The sequence below is a fragment of the Ambystoma mexicanum genome, chromosome 1p (genome assembly GCF_040938575.1).
Source record: "Ambystoma mexicanum isolate Mex_15411 chromosome 1p, UKY_AmexF1_1, whole genome shotgun sequence".
Lineage (NCBI taxonomy): Eukaryota > Metazoa > Chordata > Amphibia > Caudata > Ambystomatidae > Ambystoma > Ambystoma mexicanum.
In genome coordinates, this window is record NC_090921.1 from 830,325,331 (window position 1) to 830,338,542 (window position 13,212).

At 46.4% G+C, this 13,212-nt stretch overlaps 1 protein-coding gene across 1 annotated transcript; it reads right to left on the reverse strand.

The window, feature by feature from the left end:
* Window positions 1–2,200: 2,200 nt before the first annotated feature.
* LOC138581415 (ras-related and estrogen-regulated growth inhibitor-like protein) lies at window positions 2,201–5,943 on the reverse strand. Its single transcript, XM_069652734.1, has 4 exons — window positions 5,714–5,943; window positions 5,139–5,192; window positions 4,949–5,025; window positions 2,201–3,979 (listed from the first exon to the last, which is right to left on the reverse strand). Exons 1-4 carry the CDS (start codon window positions 5,838–5,840, stop codon window positions 3,557–3,559), a joined length of 681 nt encoding a protein of 226 aa, XP_069508835.1. The 5' UTR covers window positions 5,841–5,943; the 3' UTR covers window positions 2,201–3,556.
* Window positions 5,944–13,212: the final 7,269 nt, after the last annotated feature.

A 13,212-nucleotide genomic window follows, 5' to 3' on the forward strand; every position in this document is an offset into this window, starting at 1 on the left:
TGCTTAGAAGCAGGAGAATAACGCCATTGATCAGGTCCTAAAAAACCTGAAAATAACTGGTAGGTGCAGGAGATGGTGTGGTGTAAACCCCATGAGACATGTTTGTTTACATGAATTACTGCACAGTTGATCAAATTACATGCAGCACTCCCAGCAAATAGCTCAGAGTGTTGAACACTCACCTCTGGCATGTGCCAGCAAGCGATGAGCAAGCACAAATCCCGTCAGGGGCCGACTCAGGCCTCCATCTCTCCAAGGGTCACTAATTGAATTCCGTTAAATTAGGTAATAAGGCCTTTTGTTAAAGAGTTTAGAAGCTGGGTAATGAGGCATAAAGCACTATAGAAAACTATTCCAGCTGAATGAAGAAAAGCTTAGGCCACAGTAACATCACATTTTTTTCATGTTCAGAATAATAGGTCGAGGAAGCCTAGAACAATGAATTAAAAAATAGAAAGCACTGGGTCTGCCACATCAAGCATGTGTCTTTGCATGCAACCCCTCCTACGGAACTTCACCCATGTGGATACAGCACATCAACAACAAGTCAGAATACACGTGAAATGGGAAGGCTTGTGGCAGGGTCAGCTGGGGTGCAAACGTCAGAAACGCAGCCCACGTTAACTGCCATGTGCACACTGTGGTGAATCTGATGTCCCCACTGGGGAGACGACCCTCACAGCGTGAGTGAGACATTGTCAGATGAGACATGGTATCCCCCTTTCCCTTTTAGGGATATCCCCTCCACTACTCCTCAGGCCTTGATGGCATTTTGTGATACTCCCTTTCAACAACCCACAAAGCCTGCTGACAATAAACGAGTTAGAAGGAAACTAGGATGAAGATTGATTGACTGCAGGGAAATGAAAAGTCCAGCAGTTAGAGAAATTTGATTGGATCTGTACAACTCCCTTACTCTGAGCGGGGGTTCAAAGATGGAACAGCTGAGAAATGCAGAGAGATACGACCGGCTAGTTACTGCCGGGGAAGGCGAGCTGTCAGGTGGACAGGCAAACATGGAGACGCGGGACATCCATGTAGGAGGCATCCTAGCTCGGGCTGGGAATACAAAAGGCAGTGAGATAGACAGAGAAGCGGCACGGAGAACAAGGAAGGCAGCTTCTGGACCAAAACATTCCCGCAATCTAGAGAGACGCTGTAGCAGCACACGAGGCAAATAAGAGCTTTGCACGGGCAAGGGAAGCTGGGCTGACACGCAGACCGCCAACAGCCTCAGAGACACGCTGCCTGAAGTCGAGAGAGAGGGCAGAAGCAGAGAAGGACCCGAGCGGGCTCATAAAAGGCAAGGGAGCATCCTAAAACCAGCGAGCCCAGCATTTGTGAGTCTGGGACCCACACCCAAATTGTGTAACAGAACTGTACAACCTGGCAGGGGAGTATATCAGGTGTTGTGTGAGCCTGGGACCCAAGGAAGATTCATACCCTTAGGATTTTGAATTACATTGAATGTGGAAAGACCTGCCAAGGGAGTAATTTCTCCTGGAGTGGATTGCACCACCAAGAGGAGGGGGTTATCCTCGTGGGATACAAAGAACTCGGTTATTCTTCTGAACTTTTGTTTTGCTGGAGAGAAATCTGGGAAAGGGGGTGTTCTTCTCTGGAACTGTGAACACTATCGATTTGAAACTTCTGTTGCATTTACAGTTTTGCGTTGAACTTGAATAGTTTGTGCACTTTCCTAACCATAGACATTACCCTTTGCACCTTATAATTACTTTTAAAATGAGAGTGCTAGGAAAGGATTTCAGACACAGGACATTTTTGCTTTGAATGTCTTGACACCGGACAGACCCTTAGCTTTTTGTTGAGGTAGGGAAATACCTCCAAGATGCATTCCCCAACCCATTTTATTATTTCAATTAAAGTTTGCACCATCAAACATGAGTCCTCTGTGTCCACGTCTCATTCCTGGTTCCTCACAACACGTTTCATCTTCCTTGCGTGTACTAGAAAGGGACTCATCACGACGTGCTTCTCCCGGATTCCAGGTACGTGTGCCCAGTGCTGTGCTTGCTGCTGCTTGCTGTAGAGAGGGCAGAAAATATGAAAACGTAGGGTGGGGGCGCAGTGCCCCTCCTAGAGACTCCACTGCCCCCACTTAATCAGCACGACTGGCTGGAGGTCTTTTTTTACAACCACAAATTGGGAAAAAAGCGCACAAAAGAAAAACTAAATCAAATGTATCCAAGCCGAAATTTTATTCCAAAAAACATCTGAATCATAAACGTTAGGAATAAATAAACAGAAACAGATGGGGCTGGGCGAGTCTAAACAGTAACAATAAGTTAGCAATATCAAATTTAAACGTTGAAATATATTACATGGCTGAACACGTTTTCTTCACCATGTCTTAAGACAACAATGTCTGAGGTATTGGGATTCCATGTACACTCAAACCCCTTCGACTGAGCACACAATATATTGAAGGGGTAAGATCTCCTCTCGCGATATTTAATGTGGTTCTCACGTGTGCAGTATCTCGCCCTTCTTCACTTCTTCAGGGTTGTCTGGGAGATGCACCATGAGTTCTGATTGGATGGCAGCCCACTGACGTCGGGTGCGTGTGTGACGGCAGTGTGTCTTACACGAGGAGAAGGTGGAGCGGCTGCCGCTGCCTCTGACAGAACACACGTGTTTCAGCGCGTGCAGGGGGAAAGTGCAGCTCTACTTATTTTGACAGTATAGTATTCATGATTGCATCTAGTGTGTGGTGTCTAGAGGTGTACGTGTGTGTAACGTCTCTGAGTCACAGAAGCAGTCTGAGGACCAATGCAGGCACCGAGCCTGCCTGCTTCACAGCTCGCTTTGCAGGACTGTCCTTGCGTTCCCACTGCAGCATTCAAATCAATTTCCTTGGTGCCGCCACACCTGCAGCAGAGTTTAGCAAAACGATTCAGATGGTTAATCAGCATCTCGCGGTCAGAGGGTCACTCAGCCCCGTACCACGTGACAGCAGGGGAACATTCTGGGAACTCGATAATTGCACGAATGATTGTCCACATTCTCAAAATCACGTGTGGTGCAATGTGCCACGCCTCGTGCCGGCACTAGATAGCCCAGACGACCCGCCACTGATGGGTGGCATGGTAACAGGGGCGACAGCGGATACTATCCATTCACAAGCATTACAGCGCCCATATAGCCTGAACCCCCATTGGCTGCTGATCAACCAATGTTGCTTTGTTGCACAAGCTTCATATAACTCTTCTTACTTGCAGGAGGCAAGTGCCACTCACAACCCTCCAAAATAACATTGACCAACATGTGTTTCAACATTACAATGATGCAGGCTTTTGAACCCATTACAGTAGACCTTACTGGTGTCATCAACTGCCAGTAAACAAGTCCCTCCAACCCAAGCCGGCCTCACGCTTAGGACCAGTGCCTCTCTGGCTTCCACTCTAGTCTGTGTCCCAGACTCTGGCAACACTTTACAGTCGACTGAACCCCACGACAGTCTACAAGCCGACCAGTTTTATTTTTTCAAGAGCTGAAAAAACAAGGCGTTTTCTAGAAGTATGGGTCTCCGTCAATCTCATCCTGTCCTCCTCCTGCCGAAGACGGCCGACATGCTCCAGGCGATGCCCTTGAAGCCCACGGTCTTCTTGCTGGAGTTCCTGGAGTAGCGCACCGCTGCCAGTAGCTGAAGGAACACCACGAGGGGGCCGTGGTAGGTCTCAGCCACTGAGATCTCGAAAAAGCCAGAGTTGCTGGAGAGGGCAAGAAGGCGGCCCTCCTCGCTGGACACCTCGCGATGCTCCTGCAGGTCCCGCTTGTTGCCCACAATAATCACTGGAGCCACCTTGTGCATGCCGCTGCGCTTCTTCAGTTGTCGGATGCGCTGCAGCTGCTGTCGGGCAACATTGTAGCTGGCACGGTCACAGATACTGTAGACTAGGATGAAACCGTCTGCCCAGCGTAGCTGCTCCTCAGTCACGCCTCCTTGGGCGGATGGATTCTGTCAAATCAAGGATCAAAACACTTGTTAGATAGTAGCTCATAGAAGCAGCATTCACAGGCGTGTAGCATCAACCAGACTCTGTACAACGACAAAAGGGACTAAATGTCACCAGGACACCTAGCTTATTGTATATAACAACAGTCATGCCTTATGAAAGCTGTAGTCTCGCTTCCCTGAAATTGAACCAATTAGTCTGAAGCACCGGTGCTTTGTTCATTGCAAGCCTGGGATTGGAACCTGCTGCCCTCAGGGACAAGCAGTCTCATGATCCACTGCCTGGGGGATATACATCAAAACTACGCAAGATAAAGGGCATTGAAGTCCAGTAGAACTTCAGAAAGCGGCTAGACACCCTGTGCTATGCAGGGCAGAACTACTCAAGATCAGATCCTAGCACTGCCACTGATGCTCTCGTCGTGCCAGGTGGGAGAGGGCAGCCTGTCCAGGCTCTCTCCACATAAGCCCCTTTGCATTCTGGTGCTTGTGGTCCAGTATCACATTGGAAGGGGAAAGGGAAGGCTACAAGCAGCAGAATGCACAGGGACTAGCTGGACGCCTCACTCTTGGAATGGGGAAAAAACCTAGGATCGGAGACGACATGAGAAACGTTTCTAAGAGCAATTTCCAACACGCATGTGCACAAAGAGGGGGCTTCTAAGGGTGGAAAGCAAAATGCTGCCCCATAAGAAATGGCCACCAGCAAAACGTGTGCAACACACCATAGACATTCGGTCAGTGTTTGCCCGGTACTAGACTGTGTCTTAAGAGAGGCCGTTTCTTCCACAATTCACTTGCAGAGCGAATTGCTAGAGCGCCAGGACCCGCATCTCTGCCTGCGACATGCAGTCACACGTGGCGTGCAGAGGGTGACGGGCACACATGGACAGGGTCACCACCCTGCAGGTACCCCCTGCCGGGTCCACACCCCTCAGCCACACCCTCACTAAGAGCAGAGGAGGCGCTCACCTGTGGATAGACGGAGTCCCAGATGCTGAAAGAGACCTCCTTCCCATCCACGGCCACGTTGTGCGTGTAGATGGACTCTGCAGAAAGGGAAGAAAAAGAGCGGCGTTTAGGGAGGTTCTTAGACACACAGTAGAGAGGTGGGAACAGGACACGTGTAAAGGGGGCAGAGAGCAGAGCTATGAGTACTCACCGATGTCTCCATATTCTCCAATGAACCTCCTGGTGAGAAAGCGGACGGTCAGGGCTGAAAGGAAAACACACAATAGGAGCCGTGAGTACACAAGGCGAGTGGGACATATGGCAAACACTGAAGCACAGGAGAACACAGCTGGCGGCTCAGCCACACATGCAGGAAGCAGGCAAGTGGGAACTGCTCGAAGCACACAATGTCATCACACCACACATAGAGACCTCAAGGCACCCCGAGTCTGGTGAGAGGCGCTCACCCAGCCCTGGTTTTGTCTCTTGCATTTATAATGAAGAGCTGATGGTCGACGTGTGTCAGAAAGCACAGATCACACAGGACTGCGTGACCTGTTCACACCTGACGCGGGTCACCTTGAGGGCTCTGCAAATGGACTCAGAGCGGGAGGGAGGGGGTTGCAGACTTTGAAAAGCGAGAGCGCAGAAGGGGTGTAAACTTCAGGAGAGAAAGTGGGAACTGATCTTTGGGAAATAAGGTCTTAAACAAAGCGACAGGTGAAAGTAGAAAGCGGGGCAATGACAATGTACGCACTTCCAGCTGAAGAGAGAGCGGCCACTCACCAGATTTCCCAACGTTTTCTGCTCCCAGAACCAAAATGTTGGCTTCCACCTTTGGGTGGTGGTGGCTGCCGTCGGACATCTTGCTGGTCAGGCGAAAGCTGTGGGTAGAGAGGATCTTAACAACCATTTGCAATCCGTGCAGAGAAAGATAACAGCTGAAGAGAGCGAGGGAGACAGGCGATGCGCGGGGCAGTGGCTCTGAGCAGCGCGATTCCTGTGCTGGAGATTCTGCTGCTTGCGAGATCTAACGCTGCACGCGAGCCGCGCTCCTTATATAGAGAGGGGGCGGGCCGTCCACGCTGAGTGACAGATCCCCCAGCCAGTAAGGGTGCGCGGTAGAAGCCTCCCGGGGTCTCGTTTTTTTCCTTTTTTGAAAACGTGTTCCTGCTGCGGAGATGATGTGATTGTTGCAATGTGAAGAAAAATAATACACATGTGGTACTTGAGGAGAGCATTGCAGCTGCAAAGAGCCTGCGGCGTTCATTCTCATGGGCGCGTGCATCATATTTTACTGACAGGGATGTGGCACCTGATTACGCGTTTGGAGGTAATTCTGCAGTGTTTGCCGGAAATTACCGCCAGACTCGATTACTGTTACTGCCACTCAGTTTGACAAATGTATTGCCAGATTCTGAGGGGCAGTGTGGCGGCGTAAATCCCATTTTTTGAGCCCTCAGGACACCACAGGGATGTTGCCAGAATGACCACGACCAGTCACTGCTGGGGGTGATTCCCCGACTTCAAGGTCACCATCGGCATTCGGCAGTGCGGTAAACATTGGCATTAATGCCCCCCAGAACAGGGGATAACGAATCGTCATTTTCTTTACCACACCGTCACCGTTATACTTGGCAGGACGCTCCCTTGGTCCTGTGCAATGTTTGTGTATTTTCTGCTTGTAGCAGAGAATAAGCACTAGGTGCACTAGGTAGAGAAAATACAACAGCATCAGGTTTATATGTGGGCAGAGGGGCCTGGTTGGGCATGGAGTTCTGTATGCTGTTTCACCTGCAAGAATCTGTCTGAATCTGCAGGGAATCATGTGACTGCCCCTGTCATGCATGGGCACAGGTGGCATTTACTAGCGTTTTCATGGATGAGTGCAATTCTGCATGGAATCCTGTGTCCTGCTGGTTTTCCATGCAGAACATATGTAGCAATTCATGAAAATAATTAAAATCACACTCACAAGATTCCTTACGTCACGCTGTGCAATGAGTCCCTGCGTGTCTAGGAGTCTGACTGCAATGCCACTTAAATACCCAGACTTTTTTTCTTAGCTCCTTTTTATTGTATTTTTTTAATACAAATAATTCAATTTAAAGCACTCAACAATCAAATATAACAGAAGACACACTCAGTGACGTCTTTATGGTTGGGCAAAGGGGGTACTTGCACTGGCCCCCATCTTGGAGCCCCCCCAAAAGGCTGCCTAATCTAAAGAAGTTAGTGACCATTATTTACAAAAGTTAAATAGCACACGTCAAGATCTTTTATGGCGTGTTGCTGAGGCTCTGAACCTAATGCCTGCCTGTTGTAACAAATACTCTCTGCTCTCATCAAGTCATCCTGTTATGCTTTCACATAGTTATGATATGATATGATAGGTTATTTGTAACGCGCTTACCCAGAGGTTTCGAAGCGCAGACCCGGTGATCGAACCTGTGGTGCTGCGAGCATGTTGCCACTGAGCTATCGTCCTGAGTTTGGGGATTCTCTTCGACAACTCCTGTAGCATTCTCACCTTTCTGTGGGAATTATATTGATCATGTGCAATAACCAAAGTTGAAATGCATACTGATAAATGTGAGTGCTGTGCTGGTTCAGAAGATAGTTCAGTGTGTTAAGCACTAATTGCAGCGATTTGTGTTCATATGCAAGTTTATAATACTGAATTGAAACAAAGGCCAACTCAGCCCTTCCTACAATTGAAGTTGATCTGCAGGTAGGTGTGTTTTGTTTTGTATCGCAACAGGTGATATTATCAGCAGTGAACTTGTACCTGTGGTTTCTATAAAAAAATATATATAGCATCAGTATTGGTGAATGTCTAGAAACTGGTTTCTTCAGATGGAGGCCTGTAAAACCTAGGCAGCCACCTCAAATGAATACTATAAAGTGTTATGGGGTTATTATGACCCAGGCGGTAAGTACACCAACTTTACCACCATGGTGTAAACTATGTTTACACCATGGTGGATGGCGGATTTACCGCCCCATTCCAAGGTGAGTGGGGCGGTAAATCCCCATTTCCCATTTACCCTTCCCCATTCTCATTTTTGCCCCATAGGGCATAATGGGAGTGGGGAAGGCGCTAATTACGGCACCGTAAATTACGGTGCCGTAATTAGCACCAAGGCGATTTAGCGCCATGGATTTTAACGCCTGCTAAAAGCAGCCGTTAAAATTGGAATCAGGCTTTAAGGGTTAACTACGGCGTTAACCCTTAACGCCTGAGTTGTAATGAGGCCCTTAGTTTGAGAATTGCTTAGGTATGCAAATTCAAGACCTTGGAACCAAAGCATTCATGCTTCTATCCTGGGATCCTCAGCAGACAAACTGTGATCCTGGACAAAGCATCTTATTTCACTGACATTACTGTTCCGTCTTCCTTGAAAAGTCGCAGCCTCTAGAATGGCCATCCCCTGTTTTCATGGAAATGTTCGCGACATTCCCGCTCGGAACCCCAGCTACAAATGAACTCTTTACATTTAGAAATGTTATCGGGCGAGCTGGCCAACAGTCAACAGTCTACTACACAGCGGCACGTTTTGAAATCAACCTCCGAAACCGTGAGGCTTGGTTCCTAATTACGCAGGTCTCTTCTCTAAGGGACAACCTTTTGGAGCGGCCAAACAGCAGAGAGGGAACTCGCTGCATACAGTGCCTACGGTGGACTGTTTTGCAGTTGACATACAGAGACAGTCACCTTTATCACGACCCTGGCGTTAAGGGTTTAACGGCGCCCTAAAAGGTGTCAGCGCCCATAAACCCTTAACGCCTGATTATGAGGTCCCTTTGCGGGACCCGACCTTAATGGCTGGTTTTACCAGCCGTTAAAGTAGGGTGCCGCAAAGGGACCGCAGTGCTAATTATGGTACCACAATTTGCGTTACCGTACTTAGCGCTTTCCCCAGACCCATTGTGCCCTATAGGGCAAAAATGGGGATGGGGAAGGGCCATGGTGAAATGGGGAAATACCGCCCCGCCAACCTTGGAATGGGGCGGTATTTCCCCATTTCACCATGGTGGACTCGTTACAACACCGGCACCAACCATGGTGCTAATAGCGCCATGGTTTAGCGCCGGGGTTGTAATGAGGGCCGGTGCATCTTCCACTTGAGAACGGATGCTCACAATTGAACATCACCAAGTAAAATGTTTTAGAAAACAGACAAACTTTTGGCAAAATCAATTTATCATACAACACTGTGATCCCAAAAGAAGATTGTTTTTCTATGTCCTGATGAGGGCTTCGGTAGGAAAAATTCCATCAAACCAGGCTCGAAACTCGAGTTTACATGACAACTGTTTAAGTTTCTTTATAGGATCTGAATTCTATTTTGGTTTACACAAATATGCATGGTAATTGAATATATCAGAACAATCCGATAATATAGGACAAGAATATATTAAGCAATCGATGCATTTTTTGAATGACGAACATCATTTTGCATCAATGGTCCAATAGTGGGACCTTCTCTGTTTCTTAAACAAATGATTATTACTGCGTTTTTTTTGCACAAGTGTGACTTTCTTTTTGAATGAGGATGAATGCGATTGAGATGGATGTGTTGATAGATGAGATCAATCTATGGTGTGTTGCGTTTACACAATGGAATTGTACAAGCTCAGTGCTGAATGTATTTTTTCATTAAGGTTTTAATGATTGTCAACCAATGATTGTCATTTTTGTAAATTGTCTCTATATATGATGAGGATATTTATAAAAGAAAAAAGAAAATAAGAATAAAATAATGAATCAGTAATGACAAAATTCAATTTCTGAAATCAATTTTTACAAGAAGGTATTGTTTTCAAATTGCTTATAAATAATACAAATGCGAGGCGAGTCCATACATGTCTTATGGCACTTGTACTACTTGTGATATTCCTTGAAAAGGTTGACTTCTCACCTGTTGGAGCTATTGTTTAGCACATGCATTACCTCATCTGACTTTTTTAATATAGGTCATTTCACTGGAAGGGGTGCTAGACAGAAGAGAGCGGATCAGATATTTCAGGCCTCTGGCAAACATATTTTAAGATCTGCTTATTTGGCTCAAAAAACAGTTTGCTGCGTGCATGTTTATAAATAACAATTTCACAAGCCTGTGTTTTGGGCAAATTTAAAGCATTAAAATACAAAAGAGAAACCCAGATGTGATATTTTAGTATCACATCAATTAGTATGTTGGCACCTATATACTTCCTTTGATGATGGGGACAATGAAGCTAGAATCATTCCCATTTTGCATAATATGCTTCAATAACACTTTGTTTTTAGAATTGGCATGTTAGTTTATGTGATTTGTCTACTTTCCAAGTCAGATCTATAAAATGGGATTATTTTAGTTCATGGTACATACTAGAAAAGGAAGTGATAAAGTGCAGAAAATGAGTGGGTGCAAATCTCAGCTTCACATTTTAACCAATCCTGGACATCTCATTTAATCTTGCATTGCCTAATTTGTCAAAATGGCCAGTCCCTAAACCATTCACAAGTGTCGCCCTTCAAAGTGATTTTGTTCTCTGGGTATGATCTTCACAACAGCTTCACTCATTGTTTCACAGGCTACTGTACAGAAGCTAGACCCCACCCCCTCAACTGAATGTTTAGGAGGTTGACCCCACCCATCTCAAACTGAATACAGACAACTTGTCGGGTTGATCAATCACTCCAGTATTGCGAAAATCAGAATTATAGTGCTTAAAAGGTCAAACAAGCACATTGTAGGGCGACATACATTTTTTGGGTCAGAATACCTTGCACAGCGGAGGGCATGATGGGTAGCATACATTTATCATAGATACCAAAATTCTAGACTTGAAATGGAATAGTTACCAAGGTATGATAAAACATAGTTTGGTTAGTCATTTTGTAATTTAGTCGGCCATTTTGGTTGAGACAAAGTCGGGCAAACTCTAAAATGGACACTTAAAACATAAAATGGTGGAATTCTGCAAAGTCATACTGAAACAATTATATAATTCCATCATAGCAGTTCATGGAATGTTCATTGGAGGCAGTTGAATCTAGAATTTTGTGGTTTTGTTATGGCATGGGTACTTGATGAGTGACAGCCGAGGTAACCAACCTTGAACTGAAGAAGGGGTTGTCTTTAAGTTGCCAAAGCCAATCAGAATGTTTTGTATTAATTATCAAATTACAGCACCTTTGAAAATGTATAAAAGACCATGAAATTAGGAGATGGTTGGGAGCTGCTAACTTTTCTGCTGTATGCTGTGTCCTGAGAAGAAATAAAGAGATGCCTTCGAAATTGAGCCTGAGTCTCTTGGTGTCTTCCTGCTTGGTCTCTAGCTTGCCTTCCCTCAGTATGGGGTACCAAGGGCCCAGAGAGGGCACTGAGCTCATCTCTATACATGGCACATCCAGATGGGAACCTGAGGACTGATCATCAGACCCTCTCTCCAGGGTCACAGACCCAGATATAAGGTAAATGCTAACAGGGCTGGGAGAGAGAGAGATGGGGGGGGGGCAAACTGCAGGTGCCGGCACCTCATTGCTGGGAGAGGGCTCCCAGAACTGATAGCATGCAAGGGTGCCTTGACACCTATGGATTGGGGGTGTAGAAGGCAGTAGGAAGGAAGAAAATGAGGGGATATATATATATATATATATATATATATATATATATACACACATACATATATATATATATATTCTTTAGGGGACTTTAGAAATAATTAGTGAAGTTGTCTTTTTTGTAGTTTAGAAGAGTAATGGAAAGTTGGGGTAATTGACTTGAGATGATGAGTGTCAGCTTATTAAGTAATTGACTTGAGACGAGGACCGTCAAGCAATGTGAGACGGGGAGCATCACAGTTAGTTTAAGCCCAGAGCCCTACATCAATGGATGTCTAGAAGGGGTCGTATCCAGAGTCCTGAAAGTAGATGACGTAGACTATGGACGATTTAAAGATCGTCTATAGGGAACTACTCATACTCCATCGCAGTCATTATTAGGGGTAGAGAGCCTCGAGGAAGCGTAGGCGATGATTTATGTGGGCAAGCCAGTCTGTTAGTGCTGTCTATGTATAATGTGTGTTATGTATTGTATGTGTTTTCATGATGAGGAGTCAAGAGAATTGTAATAATGTAACTTCAGGGGTCTTCTTGGGCTTCTTACATATACTTTATTACATAGTTACATTAAGCTACATATAAGGATAACCACTGGGTCCCATCACCCAGGCTTAACTGACCTCAGGTAGAACACTCATACAGCATTCACACATCAACATTCCACATGACATCACAAGGTCTCTCATTCACAAGCAAGCACTTCACAACACATTTCCTTCCTTTCCAATGACGCACAACATGACATTCACCAGCAAGCACTTCACAATACACCTCCTTCCTTTCCCACACCACACCAACGAACACATCACAACACATCCCTTTCCTTTTTACAACCACCACTGGCCTGGGAAACACAACACAATACAGGGCACTCATACAGGACATCCACACCATGTTTCTTTTTATAGAGAGATGCAGCTCTAAAGAAAATATCTCAGGGATGCTATCCCCATATTGCAGCGGGACGCTATCCCTACTCTGCTCAGGGACGCTATCCCTACTCTGCTCAGGGACGCTATCCCTATACTGGTGCAGGGCGCTACCCCTACTCTGATGTGGGACGCTATCCCTTACTCTGATGCAGGACGGTATTCCTACTCTGACGTGGGACGCTATCCCTACTCTGCTGCGTGATGCTAATCCTACTCTGCTGCGGGGCACTATCCCTACTCTGCTGCGGGATGCTAATCCTACTCTGCTGCGGGGCGCTATCCCTACTCTGCTGTGGGACGCTATCCCTACTCTGATGCAGGTCGCTATCCCTATACTGGTGCGGGGCACTACCCCTACTCTGTTGCGGGGCGATATCCCTCCACTGTGGGACATTATCCCTACTCTGCTGCAGGATGCTATCCCTACTCTGCTGTGGGATACTATCCCTACTCATCACTTCAGTTCATGTTGAAAGGGACGCTATCCCTACACTTCACTTCAGGTTGAAAGGGACACTATGCCTACACTCCACTTCTCATAGAAGGCTGAACCTTCCTATACTGGAAACGCAATCCATACACTTCACTTAGGATTGGGGCGCTACCTTCCTTTTTTTGGAACGCTATCCCTATACTTCACTGCTGATTGGAGGCACTACCCTCCTCCATTGGGGATGCTATCCCTACTCTTCACTTCACACTTCACTAAAAAGGGAAGGCGCTACCTTCCTCTATTGGGA